Source organism: Oenanthe melanoleuca, chromosome 3 (assembly GCF_029582105.1).
Source record: "Oenanthe melanoleuca isolate GR-GAL-2019-014 chromosome 3, OMel1.0, whole genome shotgun sequence".
In the NCBI taxonomy this organism is placed as follows: domain Eukaryota; kingdom Metazoa; phylum Chordata; class Aves; order Passeriformes; family Muscicapidae; genus Oenanthe; species Oenanthe melanoleuca.
In genome coordinates this window covers 46,581,032-46,606,801 of record NC_079336.1, presented here as the reverse complement: position 1 = coordinate 46,606,801, position 25,770 = coordinate 46,581,032, and the positions used below count along the sequence as shown (strand labels likewise).

The 25,770-nt window shown below is 36.4% G+C and overlaps 1 protein-coding gene across 1 annotated transcript; it reads left to right on the top strand.

Annotated features, from left to right (window-relative positions):
• Window positions 1-86: 86 nt before the first annotated feature.
• Window positions 87-25,320, top strand: GOPC (golgi associated PDZ and coiled-coil motif containing). The gene is made up of 8 exons (XM_056487934.1): window positions 87-382; window positions 12,024-12,188; window positions 17,644-17,819; window positions 18,098-18,263; window positions 19,503-19,598; window positions 20,361-20,525; window positions 21,193-21,373; window positions 21,902-25,320. Exons 1-8 carry the CDS (start codon window positions 101-103, stop codon window positions 22,018-22,020), a joined length of 1,350 nt encoding a protein of 449 aa, XP_056343909.1. The 5' UTR covers window positions 87-100; the 3' UTR covers window positions 22,021-25,320.
• Window positions 25,321-25,770: the final 450 nt, after the last annotated feature.

The following is a 25,770-nucleotide window of genomic DNA, read 5'->3' as shown; positions in this document are numbered from 1 at the left end:
GCCGGGAGGGGGAGCGGCGCGGGCAGTGCCGTGTGAGGGGAGCGGGCGGCGGCGGCGGCGGCAGGGCAGCAGCAGCAGCAGCAGCAGCAGCAGCAGCAGCATGTCGGCGGCGGGCGGTGGTCCCTGCGGTCCGGGCGCGGCCGGCCCAGCCGGCCCGGCCTCGGTGGCGGCGGGCGGCGTGTCCATGTTCCGCTGGCTGGAGGTGCTGGAGAAGGAGTTCGACAAGGCGTTCGTGGACGTGGACCTGCTGCTGGGCGAGATCGACCCCGACCAGGCCGACATCACGTACGAGGGGCGGCAGAAGATGACGAGCCTGAGCTCGTGCTTCGCCCAGCTGTGCCACAAGGCTCAGACCGTGTCCCAGATCAACCACAAGCTGGAGGTGAGGAGGGGGCTGCCCTGGCACCGGGCCGGCCGGGGCGCATCCCCGCACATGCCGGGGATGCTCGTTCCCTGCCACAAGCAGCTGAGGAAGGTTCGCCAGGCCCCAGGTTTTAGGATTCGGGCCTGGCCGCGGCTCCCTGTGGGTTTGATAATTCCAGCTCTGGCATGGAGCGGTGCGTGCCAAAGGAGTTCTCTGTGATGTTGAAAGCAGGAATCTTGGGCAACAGATGCTGCTGACTGGTCTTCTCTTTGCAGTGAGTCAGGACGAAAGGACAGAGTGCTCCAGGGGAGGTTTAGCTTGGACATGAGGAAAAGGCTCTTCTCAGAAGGGCTGGTTAGACACTGAAATGTGCTGTGGAGGGTGTTGATGGGGTCACCATGCCTGAAGGTGTTTAAGGAAAGGCTTAGTCTGGTTGCCATGGTGGTGTTTGGTCACAGGTTGGACTTGACGATTCCAGAGTTCTTTTCCAGCTTAATTGATTCCTAGATTCTGTGAATTTGGAAAAACTTGTTAAAGAAGGGACAGAGACAAGATCGAGGTGCTTAAACCTTGGAGTTAGTAGTCAAAATGAGGGCACTGTTCCTCCTTACAAGTAAAAGAAACAGAAAAGTGGATTGGGGATGGACTTTGACAGGTCCTCTTGTTCCTTCACACTTCAAAGTAGATCAGAGAGAGAGCTCTCTGCCAAGCTTAGCGACTGAAATAATAGCAGGGGTCGCACATTCTGTGAGGAGAATAATAAATAACTGGCCTTCCTGCTGGAAGATTTCTTCATGCCTGATACAGTTTCAGTCAGAGTGGGAGAAGTCAGAGCCAAGTTACCGGGTCCTGATGCTGCTGAGAGGCTGGGCTGCAGGTCCTTTGGCCTGTGAAAGAGCTGGAGTGCTCTGAAAGGAGATTCTGGAGAACTTCATGGACATTTTATATCTATCCAACCCGAATGTCTTTGGTTTAGTAGGTGTTATTTGTGGTGTCCTCAGCAGGTGTGAATGTGAGCTCCCCTCTTGTCTTTTAGTTACAATTAGAAGGCTTCTGGTGTTTATTCCTCAGTTACCTTTTCCCTGGACTAAACCCTTCCATTTTCTTCATTGTCTCTTGTAGGCCATACATTTTAGACTTCTATTGCTTGTTCTTTTTAAGTTGTAAGGATATAGGAGTAAGAAGGGGGATTCTGAGACACCGCGAAAATACGGGCTTGGTAAGAGCTTCAATAGACAGAATTCCCTTCTTCCAGTCCTTTGTGTTACACTTATTATAAAAAAAGAATTTTAGACTCTTCAAGCAGTAAGTTGCTATTCTGAAGGTGTGCCTTTCAGGAGGAAGTAAAGTAAGTAGATTGTCTTTGGTTTTAATCAGGTTCTTCCTGGTGTGAAGACATTGTTATGCTAAAGGACTTGTGGAATTTTATAGAGGAGCAGGATTTTTCAGAGTAGAGCAAAGGTCTCGTTAAAGTAGGAGTTTTTTTCATCTCATTCTTTGTTTCACCAGAATGCTTACTGTAGTGATGTTGTTATGCTGTCTTATATGTTTCAGTATTGGAGCAGTATATATATATATATATATATATATATATAGAAACACAGGCAGACACACATATGCATAAACACATACAGTACCAACCTAGATTATGGTAGATAATCCGAATTTATTGCATATTGCACAGGCATGGTGGATTGTTGCATACAGGCCTGTAAACCAAGTGAGTTTTCAGATTATTTTAAGAGAATGGATTTCTTTGAAAGGTTGTTTCAAGCTTAAATATTTTGAAAGGAAATTATATAACTCGGATGCTGAAAGGTTTTTTGTATCTAATTAAAATCATCAGGACACAGAAAGAACTGAAGATCTGTACATACAGCTCTTATGAGTTGAAGAGCAAAGTAGCCCGGTTAGCAGTTGCTAATAATTATCATAATTATTATGTATATCTACATACTTGAGTAATTGTTTGATAAAAATGATACTGGTAATCTAGAATGAGTGCTTTGGAAGTGAATGAAAAGTCTTACTTTATAAAGTATTTTTATTACTGTGAGTAGTATTAAGCCTCAGACATATAAAGGAGTTTTTATCTTTCAAATAGACCTTTAGAAGGCTTTAGTATTGCCGTGAAGGTTGTTAATTTTAGGACCTTGTATTTATTGGAGTCATAAACTTGAAATAAAAGCTGCCATTTAAAATCTCCAAAAGATGGAGCTGCTCTGTTGAAAATGAGTGTCTTGTCTTCTTACGTGTACAGATTTCTAATCAAAAGCCCCACTGACCAATATGTAGAGTACAATTACGTATTTTGAAAGAAGCCACTAACATCAATACTGGCATTTAGGATGTGACTGGTGGTTTTACTTCTTTTTTATGAGAGTTACTGTGCTTCATGTAACTTTTAAGATTGCAATCATTTCTTAAGAACTCACTCAAGTAACTTTATACTGCTTTTATATTTTAATACAAAGCTTTTGTCATAGTCACAAAAATGTCCTCTGTAATAGTTTACTTTGGTACACTTATTCAAGCTAATAAATTAGATCCATCTTGAGAAATATTAAAATAATACAAATAAATTATTTATTTGGATTAAAATAATACTTGGACTGAATCTAAGTTTGTCTAAGTTTACTCCTGCAGCTGCATTTGACTCCTCTTACTGATATTATTTCATAAAGGAAAACAGCAAAAAGTTACAAATATCATTCTGTTGTTTGTGGATACCATTTCATCAACCAAAAATTGTTGAATCTTTTTATAACATTGCAGGCAAGAATAAAGAAATGCAGTTCAGACTTGATTTATCCACTTTATCAGCTTAATATGCATTCTCTGATTGGTACAATCGCTTTTAAGAGGCACAGCTTGAGGTTTGGTGGATGGAAGCTCCTGCTGTAGGACTTCCCAAAAAAATTGTTGCCTTCTTGCTGTATATCTACTGCTAGAGAGAGGAGTCTAGGTAAAATATTGTATGAAGGATGTTAGTGGATAATGAAAGAAGTGTTCCAGGAAGACAGTAGTTTCCAAAGAGGCAGCTGTATGTTGGCAATTCTTGGCCAGGTTATTTTTAGCAGGAGCCAGAAGGTATTGCAGATGCACAGGGGATACATGAAAATAAATTTATTTGTTCTTAGGGTTGTGAAAGTTTATAAATTTTCCACTGTGCTTATAATATTTGCAGTGTTAAATTAAACTAATATGTTGTGGGGAGGATTTGTTTTCATAATTTTCCTGCTGGTCACAGTAGGACAGAGTTGAATTAAGTAGCTTGTCAAAGGGAAGAAAAAAATGGTGTTTGGCAATACACTGTCTTTTCTGGGATCAGCCCCATTTCATCATGAACTAATGGAGAAGTGTATCTTGTCAGTAGGATAACAAGGATCTCAGTCTTTTTGAAATGGTGACAGACATTTTAAAGGAGATTTTTTGTGATTTTCTGTTGGCAAACCATATGAATCAGCAGATGCAGGCAGGTGGTCAGTGTGTGAGATTTTAGAAAATGTTTAACTGAGAAGCAGTGCATAGGTTTTGTTGTTCCTGTTTGACTATTGCTTGACTATGACATTGTCTAAATGTCCATTTAAAAAAAAAATCTGAGTATATGCAGTTTTGAGGAAATAAAAGAAGCAGGTCAATGTGCCAGTGAAAACTGAGCTTGACTTTAACTTTCGCACTTTGACTGCCAATCTGATTCTGCGATTTTAAATGAACAAGCTAGAAAGGAATGTTTGGTAGAGCACACCCTGTATCTTGGCAGATGTGTTAAGCCTGTGTATATTCTAAGCTAAGGAAAACATGTATGTCTAAGAAGTTAAATGTAGTTTTATGTCCGTGATTAAGTTGGATTCAGCATGTTTAGAGGAACATGTTTCTGTAAGCTGAATTCTTCTGTAAGTAACTTGTAAACTATAAAGCACATACAGAGTGATGTGGGTAATATGAAGATGTATATATTTTAAAAAATCCCAACTGCAAACTGGAAAATTAGGTGGCTTTGTGTGTATGGTGGCTTTCCATAAGCATGCAAGTCCATCTTGTGGGACACACTGCAGAGGTACAGTCCTGCTCTGTTATTTGGCAGTGCTTTAATCAAGGTAGGGGCATACACCTTCTTAGGAAGGTTTTTAGGTGGGTTTTTGGGGGTTTTTTTGCATCTCTCCTGTATTTGGTAGTGAGAAATGGACTTATTGAAGACCAAGATATTTTTTGTCCATTTGAGGTATGTATATACACACATATAGAATAGTTGCAATAGCTTCTTACTTTTTTTCAAATGTCATTAGTATTTCCAATAGTTACTGAGGTATTGTTTTATAAATTGGACTTTTAATACTTTTTCTCTTTTGGAATAGAAATCTCTTGGTACTAGATAAAGTATATTATTTCTAAAGTATCAATGGAGTGAGGTTTGATCCAGCTAATTTGATATCGTAAAATGTAAGTATTTTTCACATATTCAGGAAATTTAAATTTATATGCATTTTTCCAGTCAGCTTATATACTGAGTTGTCATTGGTGTGATACATATAACTTCTATCAGAATCATTATGCCCTTTCTAGTTACAGTTATGCCCGTAATCAATTCATATTTTTCGGTATCAGAAGCCTATATACTTTTATACAAATTTAACTAGTCTACTTAATTTTCAGTCTGTATGTGGTAAAGTATTTTCCTTTTCTGTCTCATTTGTTGGGACCTGCCAAAGAGAAAGTGAGAGGAAACCAGTATATTAGTTTATATTTCTTAGGTTTTTTTACTGAGTTACATTGCATAGGTAGTATGAATTTTAAAATAATGACAGTAAAACTATCAATATGACTTCTGGGAACAGATTTATGTCTTCTTGATCAGCAACTAGAACCAAGAACAACCTGACAAAAGTAGTAATTGTGAAGCAGTCAGATATTTGTCCCTGTCAACAAAGTGATAAAAAAAAAAAAATTAATTTTTTCTTAAGTAAGTAGATGTAAATAGAATAAAACAGTAAAGCACAAAGTAAAACAGTAGTGAGACACAGTAGCTGATATTTTAATGATAGAGGTAAAAAAGATCACTCACAGGCATAAAAATGTTGGTGAATGTATCCAGGTATGTAGATGGAAACCAAATTTTTAAGATGCTTTATTTAAGATGTGGTACTATTATTTAGCCTTTAATTGTTTGGAGGAAAAGTGTGCAGATAATTGCATGTCCAGAATGGTCTTCAGCAGAGAAGATAAAAAAGTAGGAGTGTTTCTTTGCATCCTTTTAATTTGCTGACCCTGAATGTTTTGTCAGGACTAGAACAGAACCTGAGAAATGGAGCAACTCATTTGTCTTATGTCCTTTGTCTTCTCTATGGGATACAATGAAAATGGATTAAATTAATTTATGATTCATTTGTGTCTTCAGTATCACACACTGCATTTTTACCAAGACTACTTACATAGCTATGTTACCATACTGTTTATTTAGGGAATCATTAGTCATAAATTTTGTTGTTCATGTTCTTATTAACCACATGATAAAGACTATTTTGTTAAATTTAGTATAAGCTATGAATTGAAGTCTCAAAGGTCCTTTTTGGGATCACAATAATAATGAAATAAAGGCTTTTAATATAATCTGATAATCTTATAATATAATCTAATAGTCTTCCAGTAATATCTTGAAACATATTCATCTTTGACAAGTGGTAAGCACTGTGGTGAAAATTGGGGGGATTATAATAAAAAATACAGTTTCTAAGTGTATCATCTATTCAGAAACTCACTTTGTGCGGTGCTGTCACGTTGTTTAATTTTGCAGGGAGCACCCTGAGTTTAAACAGGACTCTGCTCTGTTGCATGGTTCCTCATTCAGAGCAGTTAATTGAACTGAGTAGGGTTTGACAAATTGCAGCAAATGCTGCTTAGTAGACAGGAAGAATCAAATAGTCAAGACTGAGGAAGAGTAGACTGTTCTTGTCTTTTGGAGAGCTGTAGGCAGAGTGGTGAAATGGTACTCGTGAGGTAATGGACACAATCCTTTCTCCAAGGAGTTAGAGAAGTGTAATAAGAGCTCCAGCTACTTTGCATCAAGGGTCTGGTGCAAAGTTAGGGGACCATGAAACCTTGGCAGTATGTGGGCTGTGCATGCAGGCTCTGTTGTTGTTTTTGTGTACCTGGTGTCTGAGTGTGTATCTGCAGGCTGTAGGAGCTGCAGCTCTCATGTTCTGAAAAATTGTTTTCTGTCCTGCACTTGTGTAATGTTATGGGAAGACTAAGGAATAATGATTTCATTGTTTGTAAAGCACAAGTAAAGATTTTTATTTTTTTACCTGCATTTGCCTTTAAATGACGTTTATCTTTTAAAAAAATGCCACAAGAATGAAATTATAAGCCAATATGCTAGTGTCATATCTTGATGTTTATACTGGTTTTTTATGCATATGCTGGGACAAGAGTATGGAGTAATAGCAGCATTGTAGTGTGCTTTGTTGTGTTTCATGATCCTGGGTCCTGCAGTCTTTAAATCAGAAGGTTAATAGTCCTGATCAGGAGTGAATTTTGAAATACATAAATGCATATGTTGGTAAATTTTATGGAGTCTAGTATAAATTACATAAGGACATGCTGCTGAGGAAATAAAACCACCTCATAAGCTTAATTTGTCTGTGAATTTTGGTTTGATCCCATAGCAAGATACATAAGGACCTGTCCTTTAAGATTAACTATTAAATGTATATATGTACACAAGAAGTGTTTTATTAATAAGAGAATCAATAGAGCTTGGAAATCTCGTGATTTGTGGGGAATGGAATCGTTGAGCACTTTCTCAAATCACTAAGACCTCAGTCAGGTACTTCCTGTTCTCTTCTTGCATGATCTGGGAGTTTCCACAGCATCCTTTCCTTTGCCTTTTTATCCCTACATTTTTTGGTTAATTGGCTGGACACAAGGCAGCAGCTCAGTCTTTTGCTCAGAACATGTGTGCTGCCTGTACACCAGGCTGTTAGCTTCTGTTTCTGTGTGGATTAAACAAGGTAGCTAAAGATCTGACTCTTCCCACTTCTCCCTCTAAAAGGGCACTGATCTGTCACTCTTTCTTACTTTTACACTAGTTTAGCGTAGAAGTTGTATGTTTTAGGAACTTTAATGATACACACTTTCACCCCTCTAATAGATTCATTTGTATCTTGAAAATTAATTCAGTTCAAATCAACAGGGAAGGAAGATTAAATAGGGAGAAATGTAGACATAGAGATAAAAAAGATGGCACCAGATGGCCTTGTTTAGGTAACTAAAAAATTCTGAAATGAACTCCTAGCTTCTGGCAATGGAAGATTATATGGTGGGAAAAAATAATCTTTAGAAAGACAGTCTTCATACCTTTATGAGTTTAGAAGGCTTGGCATAAGAATTAAGTGAGTGTACCCTAAAGGTACAAAATTAAATAAAAACTAAAGGCATTTGATGAGTGCTTGGCTTATGACTTAGTCACTTGAAACTTGTAATAGATGCTTCTGTATGTATCTAGCTTCCTTTTGCAGAAAAATCTGAGTTTCCTACTGTGTTTGAATTTTGCTTAGACTTTTTTTGAGCTAGAAATTCATATACCAAGAATTGCATTCATTATACTTTGAGATAATTCAGTTCTTCCTCTCATTTTTATTTGATATGGTGAATAATGTGACTGTCTTGCCCTAATAGTATGCAGGGCTATGACCCAGCTTCCCAACTCAACTTGGCTCCATTTAGAGTGCTCGTGTCTGGGCTGTATGTAAGTCATAGATATCTTTTATATCTGTTCACTCAAATGGAACTCTTGTCAATTGCAGAAGTTACTGCAGTGATAGCTCAGAAAATGAAAAATCTTTTCCCGAAGCTAACCCTGTTGTCGTTATTTTATCTAATGATGCCATCTCTCAGTTTTCTCCTCACCCCCCTGCAGCTGCTTTCCCTATCAGTGGTGGAGGTTGTTTCCTGTCACCATGGTAAGTCACCATCATCCCACTTACTGAAGTTTTCTCGGTTTCTGTGTGTTCCCCCTCATGCTTTAGATCTTCAGAGGTCATAGTATTTCCATCTTCTAATGCCTCATTCAAGCAGTGATGCTTCTGAGCAGTCATACATAACTTGTGGTTTTAGCATCTGTCTGCTTCCTGTTGTGCACTTCTACACAGAAATACCTGTGTTTTTTCTTCTCTTTTACATTTATTCCTCCTTTTCTTGATGTATTTACATTGTAAGTTGTTCAGGGTAAGGTCTACGTTCTTGTTCTTTACAATGTATAAACTTAGTGATCTTTGAGTGTGTCTCTAAGATATACTAGAAATAAATTATTTTTGGTTAGTTATTCTGATTATTCTGTTAGAATGACTAAGGGTCACTTTTCTGTGAAAAATGTACAGGTGAGAGTTCAGACCATCTTACGAAAAATATTATATAAATTAATTGGAAGAGGCTTAAATGCTAATATTTTGATTTAGGACTCCTGATGGATAGCACTAGTTAAGATTTTAAGAACTCCATGACTATAAATGCAATTAACCTCAGCGTTTAAGATAGCCTTTATTTTATTGACAGTTTAAAATACATATTCTGTATAAGATAATTGTAAAAAACTAATTTTTTTAAAGAATATGTATCTGCTTGAACAGGAAATAACTTGATTAAAAATAGGGCATTGTCTGGGCTCTTTTGCCTAGAGATTTTTAAATCTTTTTTTTAAATTTTTGACATAATCTGTGGAAGAAATATTAATTGCTTAATGCCATGATTTCTTTTCTTTTGTCTTCTGTGGGAATAAAATCTGTAGTTTATAAATTCTTGTGTTATTTCAGTTGAAACTGGCATTTAATTTTCATAGCTGTAAGACCTTTGAGAAATACAAAACACCTGGTAAATGGCAAACTATTGCCAAAATTGACTAAATGTTAGCCTTTCTAAGCTATTTTTCTGGTATCATCTGGATGTTAGATTGTGTGGAAGGTAAACGTTGAGTTTTGCTGTTTTGTGAATTTGACCAAGATCTCCAGTTTACTTGAGTTGTAGACTTTTATTTAGAATTTATTTATTTAGAAGTAGCCTGTGGTGATAATCTGAAGCTATAACTTCATGCTGCCTGCTTCATTCATGTAGGTGTAGCTGTAGATTTTCATGATTAAATGTTACTTCCATGACCAGTCTGGTTGTGCTGTTTGCTGTGCATTGGCTGGGGCAGAGATACAAAGAAGGGAGCAGAAACTAAGGTGTAACCTTGCAGTGTGGTGCTTGCTAGTGAATGGTAATTGCTGATCTGCACAGTTCTATTCTGCCCAGAAGGGTTCCATTTTTGGCTGAATCAGCAAGTTACAGTTAAGAGGAGGTCATGAATGTGAACACACTAACTCCTCTTCAACCTCTGCCCCTCATTGTTCCCCGTTCAAAGTTTCTGTTCTGTTTTTCTTGTTTGGTGGCTCTTCCTGAACTCGCCTAACCATGAAGCCCAATGGCCTCCTGTGGGTGGATGTTTGTGTTTCTGCCCCCAGCTGACTTCTCTGCGAATTCTAGGGTAGTTGCAGGTGACCACTAAAGTGAATGACATCTCTCTTTGACAGTCTTGTTGGAGAGTACATTCGAATTAAAAGATTAGTACAGTTCCTTGTGCAGCATTAGTTTATCCTTGTGTTTATCCTATTATGTTTATAGAAATTTAAATATAATATTATCTGACACCATCATTTTCTGCAAAGCCCTTGCCTCATGCTGTGAATGGTGCTCTGGGAAGGAATAGCCTCACTGATAGTCCTTGTTTGTGCTTATGATTTCATCTGCTGTCTCTGCGCCACCCCTGGTTTTTACTGAGTAACTTCCAAAATTGAAGATAGGTTGAATTTCCAGCAGTCTTTTCATATGTTTTCTTTATAACAAATGGAAGGAATTTGGATAAAAAACCAGTACTAGTAAGACCAATATTAAGTGAGCTGGCCAAGCTGAGAATGCAGGACTTCCGTGAAGTAACATAAAGATTTGTCAGCCTTCATAGATCATCTCAGGATATGAAAGCTGCTTGTTGTGTTTGCATATTTGTATGACTCTTGTGCCTGCATCTGTTCCTGGGGATAGATTTATGACTTTTCATAATGTATATACAGACTCATTTCATGATATATGCTCTTACAATTTATAATTTCGGGTTTTTTTTATTTTGTGCTCTTTATTTATCCAGGCCTTATGGTTCCTGGAGGGAGGTAACAAGAAAGATGGGAGAGGGACTTTTTACAAGAGCGTGCAGTGACAGAGCAAGGGGCAGTGGTTTCAAGCTGAGAGTATGTTTAGATTAGATAATAGGAAAAAATTCTTTATTGTGAGGGTGGTGATGCACTAGAACAGCTTGTCTGGAGTGTCCCATTCCTGCATGTGTTCGAGGCTGGGCTGGATAGCGGGAGGCAGTTCTGTTCTGTTCAGTCCCAGAGATGTGGGACTGAAGGGCATAGTCAAGAGGCCGGAAGGGAGACTGTTCTTCTTGGCAGCCACAATCTGGAGGTTGGCTGGATCCATCTCATCAATTGCACTCTAGGTGCTCTGAGTCACCTGTGGAAGTGCCTACTTATCTCTGAATTACTCTGGAAGCTTGGGGAGGCTGTCCATCTAAATTACGTACCTGCAGTTAGACCCAGTAAGTCCTCCCTACTTATAGTCAAATCCTTCCTGGTTTTTTTTCATTAACGGATACAGATGTTTCATACCAAGTTGCCTTACAACTTGAGTTGCACTGTTAATTTGAATGTTAGTATAATGTTATTAAAATACCTGAAATACCCTGCTTTAATATGAGAGGGCATTTTTAAAGAATTAGTCGCTTTTTCATTTTGGTCTTTAGTTCCAAATCTTTTCCATGCAAAAACACACTCTGGGAATTTACCTAAAAATCCCCTGAAACCATATTCTGTGTTTTTTTTTTGACTAATAGTAGCTTTAAAACTTATCTAAATGTAGTTTATCTTAGAAAATGCTGCTTGAAGTTGGATAACAGGTGACTTTGTAAACATGTTAGTATTTGTTCTTTCATTGCAGATTTTTGCTTTTTAACAGAAACCCTACATGAAAACTGTTTTTAAAATGTTTCAAAACCATTTTTTTTCAAGAGTTAATAACTATTTCTTGTTTTCTAAATATGCATTTTAGGGGCATTTCATGGCTCTGGTTTACCCAACTAATTTTCTATTTTAGTTAAACTGTTGATAATAGACCAGCTGTAAATAGGATTATTTGACTTCAGCATTGGATAAATAATTGTCACTCTGCTTTAAGCAATTTTTTTCAGTAAGATTAATAATTTTGCAATTTTAAATTGTGTTTACATTGCTAAGGGTGTAAATCCCACATAGGTTTAATGCCATTGCCTTGTTTTGAAGTGGACATCAGCATCACATGCCATTATCTGCGTGAGGGAAAGCTCAGCTGTTGTTACTCCTGGCAATATGGTCATTTGATGCTGGTTCTGTGGCTGCATGAATTTTGTGGCAAGTTGGAGAGAAAATCCTGCAAATGATCCAGTGTTAAAGCTGGGCTACAGAGGAGTGTGTGAAGCAGGTATTCTTAGCCTGTATTGCACCATGTACAGCATCCATGAACCAGCAAATGCCACAGTTCTGGTGACCCCATTTAATCCTTGCTCTCATTATTATGATGGATTATATCTTCACAGGCACAGTTGGTTGATCTGAAGTCTGAACTGACAGAAACACAAGCAGAGAAAGCAGTATTGGAAAAGGAAGTGCACGATCAGCTTTTGCAGCTCCATGCTGTTCAGCTTCAGCTACATGCTAAGACTGGTCAGAATGTTGACTCCGGGGCTATTAAGGCAAAACTGGTGAGTATGGCAACTTGAATGTGGGATTATATTATTCTTCTTCCTCTCCTGGCTGAACTTCTTCCTTGAAAAGTGTAAATAAGCTGATACCAAACTTTCATGTTAAAAATATTAACTTTTTTGCTTTTAAATAGCATTTATAGTTGGTTGGTAGCAACCATTAAAATAAGATTAATAACATCAGAGTAAGAATAAGGATTTAAGAAGTTGTTTTTTTAAATAAACCATTTTTTGTGGTTTCTGAATGTAAAAAAAGAAGATGTTTTAGTGATTTATAAAGCTTTCCTGAAGACTGAAGTTGCAAAAGATAAGAGGACTGTAATAGAAGCAGCTAGTTGGCATTGACTGATAACCTGAGCATAGACTGCCTTGTTACTAGCCACACCACAGATTCAGGCTCTAATAGTATTCAAGCTCTCTCTAAAAAAGTAGATTAGCGTTGCATACATGTGGTTTTTAAGTGTTGGTGTGAATCAAAGTCTGTCTCTGACTTTCTAAAATTGCTTCACAGTTCAGTTGCAAATACCTTTTCCCAACATATGTGAATCATTAGTCTCTTTTGCTGTTTTTGATATTTTGACATTAATTAATGTACAATAAAACACAGTAGTAAACTATAAATTTTAAAGGATGTCTAGGTTAATCACTGAACAACAGGAGTAACCCAAATTCTTTTTGTTTCAAATTCAAAAGCTGTAATTGATTAGAGCTGTCTTCCTAGGTCTACATAATTGTACATTCAGTATAAGAGCAACATTTTCTGGATTGTCCACATATAATTTATTCTATACTGAATTATGGCTAAGTATGGTGAAATTTATTTAGGGCTCTAAATAATTCTCATGGCTTTTAAATAAGCATTAAATATCACGGGCATTTCGTAAGTGTTAAACTGCAGGTTTACATGTGGAAAATTTTTTAAGTTGACACAACACTATTTTGTGATTTTGGTCCCCAGATTTTCTTAGTTAGACTTAACTTCTGACTAACACAGAGACTAATACTTTTAAGCTTTTTGTTTCTCCTTACCTTGTTATAAATGATTTCTAAAGATATATTAGATTTCCATGATGTTTTCAGCAGTCTTCTTCCCACCGGTGACAGTAAATACATTTTGCATACATTGGTTCAGGTTTATGTGTGTTGAAATTGATATTCTGTGCTTAATTTTCTTTAGTTTTTCATTTTTATAAATATGAGAACTAGTGTTTTGTTGTACTTTGCCTTTAGGGAATTTATAGCTTTAATGGACAGAAGCTCAACTTTAAACTCTTCTAGATAAGGAAAACTATGAAAGTTTGCAAAGCTAGAACAAGCAAACGGAGGCAATAATGACAATAAAATGGGACCTCTGATGTTTGGGTAAATGAAACTGTTGTGCTGACCTTCTGGCAGTCAGAAGGTCTCTGTGGGCAAAGAACTGGATCAACAGAATGTGCAATGGGGAAATAAAGCTCTACTAATTGACTTCCTGCTTTTTTGAGGGATGACTCTCTTACTTTGTATGTCGATTCTTTAGACTCCTAGCATAAGTGTATACTCTGTATCTGTAAAACTACACATAGTGGTGAACTAGGACATTTTAAAATTTTTAGATTGATAAGCAATTGATAATTATGTAGTTTAGGCCAAATCCATTTTTAGAAGTGGGGAATCTTCCTAGTGCAATCATAATAACTCTTTGCAAGAGTATGAGTTGTCTAGTTGAATTTTTTGTTTTGCATTTTTGCACTTGATACCTTTTCTGATACTTCCGCCTGTCCTTTGTGTCCCTCTTGTAACTCACATTATGTTGTTCTTTCTGAGAGAAAAAAATCTATTACCTCTATAATGTTATATTACAGAGTGGATTTTCTGTGATTCTTTCATGTATATTGTATTATCTTGCTATTTATAGAGATTCTTGGTATTTTAGGAGAAGGTATTGTTTTCAATACCACACTGAAGTTAAGTTTTTAATAAAATTTTTAAGAAATTTCACTGCAAGATGCCAAAATTGTTGCTAAATAGAATTGTAGCAGTGTGTTTGTTCTTTATGCCATCTTATGAAATGCACAGTTTGCTGGTGAAGTCCTTTTAGATTGAATAATTTATGTTGTTGCATTTTCTTGAAGTTCCCATTGCCTGTTTCTCTAATTATGGAACTCTCTTCTTCTGTCTTAAGTCTGTCCTTTCTGTGGATGAAATGGTAAGTATGCTGATTGCCGTATTTTTTATGTTTAAGCAGTGCTTTTGTTTTGTGCAACAACTTGTATATATGTTGGCCTCAGAAACTGGCAAAACAGATCTGGCTTGTTCCTTCTTCCCAACAGTTGGCAAGATTCTGTGCAAAGAATTTCCTTTGCATTTTAATTTTTCTTTTCTAGATGTGGTGCCCTCTTTCCTAATTTTGTATGTATTCTGTTTATTATTGCTACAACTAGTTTGGGGTGATATCTGGCAGCTTGACGTTCTGAAAGATTGTTCTGGCAGTATCTCAAAAAATGTTAAGGTGTTACACAATTGCTAAAGCATCAACACTGTACACATCTATGAGTGTAATGTGAAGTATTCTGCATGTTGTATTTTAAAAAAATCCTGTCAACTTCTCCTTTTCCTCCCCTTTTTTTTATGGGCATGATTTAATATGGTTTACTGGCTGATGCAGGAGCCAAAAGCATATGAACTCAATAATTCATAGATATAAAGAAAAAGTGAAGCAAACTTGGCTTTTGCCTTTTCACAGTGATAGACTTGAAAGGTTTTTAAACAGCTTTTCCACTTCTATTATTTTACATGCTTTGCTGTCATTACTCAGTATTTGATTTTTTGAAAAGCTGCAGGATAGCTGGTAACTGTAAGCTTTAGTCTTCAGCATTTCTGTAATTTTTTTTTAATATTAACAACAGAAAATACATTTTCTGTTTTCAGAATCTATGCCATAATCTATGAAAACTAGAAAGCGTGAAAAACTATTCTGTAACTTAACTTCCTTGATTTCTTTAAACATTTGTGAGACTTTTGTCAAATCTTTTGATAGTCATTCAAAACAAGACATGTTCTTTCAGAGCATCTTCAGAGATTCTGAAAAAGGCAAACCTTTTAATTTTATTTTTTTTAATTCATGTGGTGATCAGTTGGAGACTGTTCATAGAAGATTGGCTTCTGGGTGTAATTCTGTACCTCTGTCACAAGAGAGTAGTCATAACAGTGGAGAAAATAAGAAGAAAAGACTTCTGTGGGATTGCATTTACCTTGTATTTTATGTGTAACATTTAAAATGCATGACTAAAAGTGATTCTACCTGGAAATGTGACATTTGGCTTTCTGCTTAATTTAAATGTCGAACCAAATTCAGAGAAAATCAGTGGAAAATCTGAGTTTGGATGAGGGTGTTTAGGCAGGCTACTTAGTATAAATACTGTAAAATGTGCTGCATTAAATTTGCTGGTGTAATCAAGCATCTTTGATCACGTCAGCAACTCACTTTTCTAAGGGAGGTTGATATATGTGTATCTTAAATTCTAGTCTTTGTCTTTTTATATTTGTCAAATAAACGATGTTCTAAAAGTGGACAAACAGGGAGCCTATACTACTGTGTAGATCACCTTAATGCAATATTGACAATAGGAACAGAGCTAACAGGAACACTGTATGTATATGTATATGAACTTTGTAGCTACTGTAAAACAGCTGTTGAGTCTGAACTATGACCTTTCTTACTCTTCAAAGTGTGTGGCAGAGACAATACAGCATGGTGGCACACTTGAATTCTTTTAATGAAAGCCCAAGACTAAAATAATAATAGAAAGAACTAGTATAATCTTAGAAACTCGTGTTCTTGAAATGCAGATTAGTCAAAATTCTTGGCTTAGGAGTGAACCTGCAGTTCAGAAAGAGATGTGCTGCAGAGTCATTTTCACAAGACAGTCCCAACCCAAAGGCTAGAGACCAGAAGTGGCTTTGTGTGACATGTTTTCTAACATGCCTATGGAGCCAAACTTGATCTGAAGGTGGGTCATCATGGGAACTGGAGGAAGTGAAAAATGGCAGTGATTTCAAGCAATCTTTGAGCTGTTCTTCCTGAGCACTGCACTGGAGAATTCTTGACCAACATGTACGTAGGTGTGTACTCTGTTCTTCTAAGCTGATAAAAGTGTTTAACAGGTAAGAGAGGCTGTAGAGTCTATCAAGTTCAGAGTTGACTTTCTGGCAAAATGAGTAAATACTTCCATGTATCTGTCATGAAAAGAAATCCACTGGGGAGGACCAACCTTGTGTAATTTCTCAAGTGTGGTAATATTGACCGTTTTAATGGTTTTATATCCAGGCTTGGAATAGTGAATAGCATATGCGCAATTTCATAACAGATTTGTCTTGCCAGTTCTGTAAAATTTTGTATCTGTCCTGTTGCTTCTTTAGTAGCACTTCCTGGTTTAATTTGTCTAACAATGTAATTAGTACAGGTACAGTTGTCTTCAAAAATGCATTATAGTGAACTTAGTTTTTATTGCTGTTTCAGTTGACAACCATTTTTGAAAGGAAACAGTATTAGACCCTGTGTCTTTAATATTTTCCTGGTTTGTGGCGGGGTTTTTCCCCCACTTTGTAAAGGGAAGCAGAGCACAATATGAAAGATACAAGTTATCAAGCATGCTCTCCTTAAAGTAGATTTTGTAGATTAGCAATCTAATTCCTTTTGCACCAGTACCCTGGGCAATAGAACAGGTAATGACTATGCAGTTTCTGTGCATTTGGGATGGAGTAATGTGGGACTAGTTTCATTTCTGTAATTCCTTTTTCAGGAGGTAAGCCAGAGGGAGACAGCTTGCTTAAAGTGTGGTTTTAGTGTGGGTTTTCTTTTTGTTTTGTTCGGTTGTTGTTTGGGTTTTTTTTAACAGAGCTATTTTGCACTAATTTTCTTTTAGTTTTGTCAGGGTGGGCATCTTCACGTGTAGAATCCTTGGCTTTATTTATGTGGTCTTCAGACTCTAATCTGGAAATGTCCCTGGCTGGGCATTTCTTGGTTGTTTGCATGAAAATAATTGTCATTTTGAGCACATACGGTCTTTTGTTTCCATGTCATCATCATCATAATAATAGTTAAAGAATTTAGTTAAATTGAAATAAGTTAAATTGAAATATTTAATAGCTTCATAATTTAAAAAAAAATTTTAGTATTGCTTAACTTTGAGTCTCGTATTTGCAAGGCAAGAAAATGTAAGGATGATATTCAGGCTATTTAAATTTTGCCACCTTTGTGTAGGATATTATGCAAACCACTAGCTGTAGTGCCAGAGTCTCTGCTTTCTTTTTTTTTTTTTTAATTTCTTTTCCTGCATGCATGTCTTGTACACAGGAAAATAATTTCAGATTGTGTATGCAGAAACAGTAAGTGTTCTTTCATTATTAAATTAGATAAAAGCTTTTTAACATTCTTTTCTTGGTTTTTGTTTGTTTTTTTGTCATTGTAAAGGAGAGAGAACTTGAAGCTAACAAGAAGGAAAAAGTGAAAGAAGCTCAACTGGAAGCTGAGGTGAAGTTGCTGAGGAAGGAGAATGAAGCCCTCCGTAGACACATAGCTGTGCTTCAGGCTGAGGTTTATGGAGCAAGATTGGCAGCCAAGTATTTAGATAAGGAGCTAGCTGGAAGGTATGTGGGGTCAATCCGTGTCCCCTAGAATAAGATGGTTGTTGTTGTTGTTGTTGTTTCCTTCCTTTGCATCCCTAGAGGCAGGTTCAAGGTTAAGACTAAGCAGGAAAAGCCTCACGTTTCCAGTTAATTAACCAAAGGAAGAACAAAAATGTCCAGGGTTCTTGTGCCGGTTACTGCGTGACCATGTCCTGTAGCCACATGAGGTGTACGAGTCCTACAGTGCATTACTTTTTCAGTCATAAAGCAGCATTGCTTTACTCTTTGTCGCTATGTAGGGTCCAGCAGATCCAGTTACTGGGCCGGGATATGAAAGGACCTGCTCACGACAAGCTGTGGAATCAGCTGGAAGCAGAAATACACCTTCACCGCCACAAAACTGTTATTAGAGCTTGTCGAGGTCGGAATGATCTCAAACGGCCAATGCAAGCACCACCAGGACATGTAAGTTGAAAAGATGAGCCATTCATCCATGATTTCCAGACATGAGTTACTTCTTTATCTTTGTGATTGTTTTCACTTCAGTGTTGTGTTTTTTTCAAATGTCACTTGTAAATATGTTGCTCTTTTGTATGCTGAAGGACAGTTCAGTGCTGAATAGCATATCCCTTTACGTGGCCACAGAAGGTAACACAATTCCTTTGACTTACCTAGGAACACTCAGTCCTTTTCTAAACTGAGCCTCTGATATAAATATATATATATTTATGTGTATAAATACAACTTGAACAGCAGAATTTGTGGCCTAGTTTTGTGGATCTAGCTTATTTACAAAAAGCAAAAATAAAGTTTTTAGCATTAGATTGAAATTGATTTTAATTTATTTTATTAAAAGGCCAGATAAATTGACACTCTGTAAAAGAATTATTTGTAGGTTGTTTTTTTTTCCCTCCTAAAGGCACTTTTTAAAACAAAACCTTTAAACAGCATTTCACTATGGGTATCTTTGCTAGAACTCACCCAGCTTGGCACATGTTCTGTTAATCACCCCAGTCTTCAGTACATAAACCCAGACATTTTCAGCAAAGTGCTTTACTTTGATCTGTTCTAAATACCTTATTTGTTCAGATGGGTCTTACTGCTTATGTTGCTAATTGCATATACACTGGTGGACAAAAACATGTATTTGTGATTTTAAAGCTATGCTTAATGGCATCAGTGACTTATCAAAAGGAAAAAAACCACCTTGATCTATTTAGTCTCTCTTTTAGATTTGTGTTCAATGGCTTTTGGTGTGGTTTATTTTTATTACAATAAAAATAAACTTGAGCAAGCAACCTCTTCCTTGGGAATATATTGCCTCATCTTCTGTCATTTGGTTACTTTTAAAATGAGTTTACATCATATAACATTTCAGTAGTGATCAGCACTTCTTCATGTAGTCCCTTAGTATTTTTAATATGTATCTGATTTCCTTCTTTTGAAGTTAAGTTCTGTGATTGTGCATTAATCAGCAGTGAAGTAATCGAAATAATTATTCTCATCAGGGGTGAATAATGAGGAATCTTTTATGATTTCATTCCCTTTCTGTAAAGGGGCACTGTTAGTTTGTCCTGCCTGGAGCTAGTCTAAAACTGTTGCTCATAACACTGCCTGTATGTAATTACAAAAACCCAAGATGCTGAAATGCATCAGTTTTTTGTTCCCGTATTTATGCTTGTGCTATGTTTGTTATCAAACTAGGATCCTGATGCCTTAAAGAAGAGTCAAGGTGTTGGTCCAATCAGAAAAGTTTTGCTAGTTAAAGAAGACCATGAAGGACTAGGAATTTCAATTACAGTAAGTATTTGCATTTATTTTCTATGACACAGAAGCAGCAATTCAAGTTTGTATTCCTACTTTTGTGAAACACGTGGATCAGTAAATGTGTGGCTGGAAGAAATGAAAAAAGCTTGCACAAATCCATAACTATGGTCATATAACTTCAAGACTCATTTTGATAGATTAGGAAATAGATAATTTCTGCTTCATGTTAAACTTAAGATGTTGACTTATGTGTAGGATAGAGACACTTTAGGAGATTAGCCAGTGGTGATTTCAGGTGTAAGTATTTAGAAAAGCAGAGACAATCTGAGACCTGACTTCCAAAGCTTAGCTTTTGTGATTATAACTTTTATTAAAGTATCTGTATTGGCATCTCTCACCTAACAAAAGCTGTGTAAATTTTTTACAACAAATTTGGAAAACTTTGACTATTATATTTTTATTCTAAATATGAATATTGTTTCTTGAAAGTCAATATAGTGCATGATATGCTTTTTTTAATGAAGTTTTCAGCTTTTCATTAGTTTGTATATGATTTTACAGTTTTATTAGTATTCAGATTTGCATGCTTTGAGTTCATATTCAAAATTTTCTATTCTTCTGTGGGGAGAAGAATTAAGGGAAGCAGTCACGCATTCTTAAACATTCTTTGTTTGAAGAATGATATCTAATTTTCTAAAATAGAAGTTGAAATAAGTACTTTAGGAGCTTCTATCTGAATGTCAATTTTATGTTAAATGGCATCTCAGTTAATTAAAATTTGCTTTTTTTTAATAGGGTGGGAAGGAGCATGGTGTTCCAATACTGATCTCAGAAATCCATCCTGGGCAGCCTGCTGATCGATGTGGAGGACTGCATGTTGGTGATGCTATTCTGGCAGTAAATGGAGTTAATCTAAGAGATGCCAAGCATAAAGAAGCTGTAACTATTCTTTCCCAACAGGTCAGTTTGGACCTGTTACCCATAGGCGTGTTTAGGTGCTTTCTGTGTTCTGCCCGTTGAATTACCTTGAATTTTAATGTTTCCTGTTAAGTACAGTGTAATGCTAAGCTACAGTGATTCTTGAGGCTCTATCACCTTACACTTAATCCTCTTATGTTTTGCAAGTTAAGGAGAAAAATTCTGGGTCGGTAGTGATTCAGTTAAGCACGTATTGGCAAATCATTATTCAGTAAGGCTGATGAAAATCAGTTTATTACATTGCCCCACAGAAATCACTATTTAGTGACGTATGCTTTACTCTTACGATCGAACAGCTCCAGCCAAACAATGTTTCTCATATGCTTTGTGGTCTAGAATCTTCTTGATTTGTTTCCCATTTTCAGACAGTGAACACGTGTGCTTAATTTATCAGAAAACATTCTCTTTAGAAATCACTGTTTGAAATGTACTGACATATAAGAAATAAGGGTAGATTTGGTTAAGCTTAGCTATAGAGCTGTTCTACTTTAGTCAGTGGAAACTCAGATACCTATACAAAATATTCAACACAACTGTAAATGTGTTTACAACAGTAAGTGTATTTGATTTAGTAAACTAGCTCATCTTGGTAATCTTGCTGGGTAGCAGTGTGGTAGTAAGTAAATTTGTATTTTTGGCTGCATTTTAGAGAGGTGAAATCGAATTTGAAGTAGTGTACGTTGCTCCAGAAGTCGATTCAGATGATGAAAATGTGGAATATGAGGATGAGAGTGGACACCGTTACCGTTTATATCTTGATGAATTGGAAGAAGGTGCAAATTCAAGTTCTCATAGGAAAGATGCAAATGTGGATGCCAAACCCACACAAGGTAAACCTTCTAAAATGTATTACATGCAGTTTAATTCCGAGGTCTCAATATGCAAACCAATTTCTGGAAAATACTGTTTTTATATTCATTGTAAAATTAATCTGCTGTCAATTCAATTAACCTACTAATAGGTTAATTGTCACTTCATCTGGTTGGTCCCTCACTGTTTGGCCTGGTTTACTTAGATACCACTGAATTAACTGAATTAACTTACGAACTTTTTTTGTGGTCATGTTTTCCCCAAAGGTTGAAATTATAATTTATTCTTATATTTTGGTGCTTTTGACTAGGAGTTGTTAATTCCCCTTAACACTTCATGTTGGTCACTTCTTCAGATAGATTTTTTTAAATCAGAAAAGCAAAGAAACAGTTCCTATTTTCCTGCCATACTATATTCTGCTAAAAACCTGTCAGCTTTAATTTTAATGGTAATTTCAGCAAACATTCCAGCTTTTGAAACAAGGATCACTGATCTATCCTTCCCAAGATTGCTTCTTTCCTTAAATCAATTTTCTTTTTAACTTGCAGTGTTTGATAAGAAGCCAAATATCGATGGACATGAAAATGGAGACCTGGGAAATTCAGTTGAAGCTTCATTAGAAGACACTGCACCCAAATTAGCCCGTTCTGCTGAGTCTTTATCCTAAAACCAAACAATCAAAAAAAAAAACAGAAAAAAAAAAAAAAAAAAAAAAAAGAGCAAAGCATGGACAGATCCCATCTTTGGGAACAATTGATAATCAATATTGACTGCTTAAAGTTGCATATACTAGTGTAGGTTGTAAAAGGATGATTAAATGTCAAAAGGAACTGTTTTACTGTTGCCTGGAAAAAAGGCGGTTACCTCAGGGCTTCATTGTGAGCAATTCTAAATGTGGAAAACTGTCTTTTGCGTGACACACAGTAGTTATCAAACACACAGCATGTAAAATGAATTTCTTTCAATAATAAGAGAGGGGTACCACCTAAGTGTGGGATTTTTAAAGTGGATGACCTCAGTATGTTCCACTTTTAATCTCATTGATGTCCCTAAGGAAGCAGAATAATGTGTGACCAGCCTAATTTTGACCATTGGAGGTTTTAAAGGGACAACTGATGTTCAGTTTGGTGTGAAATGTGCTTTAACCCTAGACAGATAGGGGGGACACTTGTTCCATTTCATCCATGTGTTTTGTATTTAGGATTTTTGAACTGTAACTGTAAAAAACACTTTTTTTTTTTTAATAGTAAAGATGAGAGCATAGACTGTCAAAATCCACGTAAACACTGGAGTGCTTGCTAATCATGATTGTTCAGCCCATGGTAGTTTTACAAGTGAGGTTTTTGGATTTCCTGTGTTTATTTAAATTCGCCACCATTTGTTTCATTTGAAACCTGCTCCAAAAGTAGTTAAACAGAGTAGTATGGGGTTTTAAAAGTGAAATTAATTGAAAAATTACTCACAATATAATGTGTGCCCTTTGGTATTTTTTTCTGAGCATCATCAATTTAGTGTTTGTTTTTGAATGGATATGGTTACTGCTAAAGCAGAATTGTTTGGTCATCATTAGCTTGACCTTATGAAATGATGAATGCTTTTGATGGGTACTGAACATACTCATTTTGCATTAAAATAATCCTTAAAGAAGTAGAAGTTCACAGAGTGCACATTACTTTACAGGATGTTCTCAGAATAACATGGTGCCTGGCCCATCTGTGTTATGTTATGGCAGTCCTATTAACCTATAATTGTCTTACTGTTGAAGCAAAATGTTACTCCCTTTGTGAGAGCAGTGTATCTTAAAATAGTTTTTTGTTGGTGTGCATCTAAAGGCCCCCAGCGTGGCTGCAGATAGGGAGGTTGAGGGTGGTGTTTTGAGCAGTTTCTCCTGCTCCATTTGTAGCTCTCTTGGTGAAGTGCAGCACACTCCACAGACAAGCTCTGCATTGTCTTCACACTTACTATTTCAGCATGCAGTGCCATCTTTCCTGTTCACTGCTCTGCAGGCTGTTGAACTGTAATGTAAAATGTACATTGAAAGAGGAACTAATGTGAAAAGACATCTTTGCAAGTGTTAACTGTGTAGGGTATAAATACATAAGAAAAAAACCTCAAAGGCCTTTAGAGTAACATCAATTAATCTTATGTTCTAAGTTGTGATGTAGAACACAGTTATCTTGTCTCTCCTAGGAGCACTATATATATATGTTTATAGAAAAAGCCTAAAAATGTATATACTTTATTCAAAGATTTTGCTATTTATAAATTCCTTAACTTCGCTATTTACACGATCATTTTGTGTGTGTGTGTGTGTGTGCATGAGTTCCACTTACTCAGTGGAGTAACATTATTTGGTTCATTTTTTATACTAGTGTTCGTCATACAGCATACTGTTGAAGGTTTTTAAAATAGTCAAGGCTGTACAGTTTTCACTGAACAGAAACTAGTATTTAAAAATAAAGCTGTGTGAAGAAGAAACAGGTCCCCAGGCATGTTTCTTTTTCTGAAGCTTCAGAAACTTGAGGACACATTGGCTGTGTGTTAGCAGATGAATCCACTGCCAGAACTTTTGCATCCAGATTTGTGTTTTTCCCACAGCTACTCAAGCAGAGTGCACTCTGAAACTGTCTGTGGCCTGGAACACTCAATATCCTTTCTGTCAAGAAGGGGCAGTTCAAAGCTAAGTTGTGGTCGTCTTGTCCTTGAAAATCATTGCTGTGTGAAATCTTCCTGCAGTTCTTAGAAATTAGACTTATCCAACTAGTCTTGTAACTTTTTAAAAAGACATTCAATTTTCCTGTACAGTTTCCCTTTATGTGAGGGAAAGGTGAAATTTTTAATTTATTTTTTCTTCCTTACTTCATGGCCCACTGTATTTTCTGTTCAATGCATTTGATCAATTTTAGCCTGAAGTGGGAGAATGTTTCTAGAGTTATTTTCCTAACATTCCTCATCTGCCAGTTTCTTATGATGCTGTGCTCTCTTCTTTATCTGCTGGACTTTTTCTCTGCTTTCACCCTCTACTTTCATCTCTGTATGAGATCAACAGAAGGAACAATTGCTGAGAAAAATGACTGGGAGTATACATATCAGATAGCAGTAAATTATCACCAGATTTCCTTCCCAGCAGATTTTATAATCTTTGTTTAGGAAGCCATGGATGGGAGGATTTTGCTCAGACATTGCAGTCTGTTTCCACGTACGCTGTGCTTGTTACCAGCTGATCTAACGTACTGGTTTATTTGCAATCATCCTGAAATGCTTAGAGAGTAATATTTAAACTGAGAAAAGTTTTGCAAGTTGAGATTTCCAGGTTCAATGGACAAATGTGTATTCTCCCCTTTGTCAGTAACTGGAAGACTCAGTCCTGCTGATTCTCAGAGATTGAATGAGTTAGACTTGGAAGAATTTCTGAGGAAAGTCGGTGTTCAGATTCCATTTTTATTTTCTAAAGTGTAAAACAGTTTACTTGTGTGTGTATATATATTTTTACTTAAAAAATAAAATAATATTCTAAAGATAATTTTGCAATTTTTTTAGTATATAATTCCTTTCCTATTAAAATCTTCAGTAAGACAATTGTATTTTAAGCTAAAGGTGGACAGTGTTTGTTGGCATCTGGGACCAATGTTAATTAAAAGCATGTAAGATAAGGAAAGTGCTTGATGGCAATAAATTTAACTCTGATCAAAGGTTGTATGTAGTATTTCCTTTGTAGAAGTGTTTTCTTGGCAGTGAAGAGGGTTTGTATCCATCTCAATATGTGTTAATCCACAATTGTATCAAACAAAATACAGATATTTATTGTATTTGTCCAAGCATAATTACATCATGGGTTACTCTCATTTCTGTAGCAGATGGAACATTTTGCAAAACATGTATACACCTAGCTAAGCTGAATATAATATATTTTTATTAGCCTGTAAATAAATGTAGTCTTCTGCATTGCAGTGATTTCTGCACCTAATTCAGAGTTGTTTTTAATTTTCTTCTCTTTTTATATATAAAAAAGACCCAACCCTGTGTGTGTGTTTTGTCTGTAAAGCATGTAGTGCACACCTGGCCAAAAAACTAATATGGGAGAAACCAAAACAGCATAATGTGAAATTTGACTCTAATTTAGTCTTGGCTGGCAATAGTTAAGAGCAAATACATTTTTTGAAAGACACAGTTATAGGACTTGCCTCAAACTTCATTGAGATGCATTTTCTGCTGAATGTTTTTCGGTTAAAAAACAAAAAATATTTGCAGTGTCTGACTGTACAGTAATACCATAAATATTCTGAAGCCCTTGACTAGGAGAGCTATAAAGACCTAGACCTGCCAAAGGGTTAAGTCATTTGGCTAAAATTGTAGAAACTGCCCTTTATCTCTTTTTTTTTGGTTGGCGTTTTTTTGTTTTCTATGCATTTTGAAA

Coding starts and splice junctions, on each gene's coding strand:
- GOPC (XM_056487934.1), top strand. CDS start 101: ATGTCGGCGGCGGGCGGTGGTCCCTGCGGTCCGGGCGCGGCCGGCCCA. Junction 17,820..18,097: donor GATAAGGAGCTAGCTGGAAG/GTATGTGGGGTC, acceptor GTCGCTATGTAG/GGTCCAGCAGATCCAGTTAC. Junction 21,374..21,901: donor GGATGCCAAACCCACACAAG/GTAAACCTTCTA, acceptor TTTAACTTGCAG/TGTTTGATAAGAAGCCAAAT.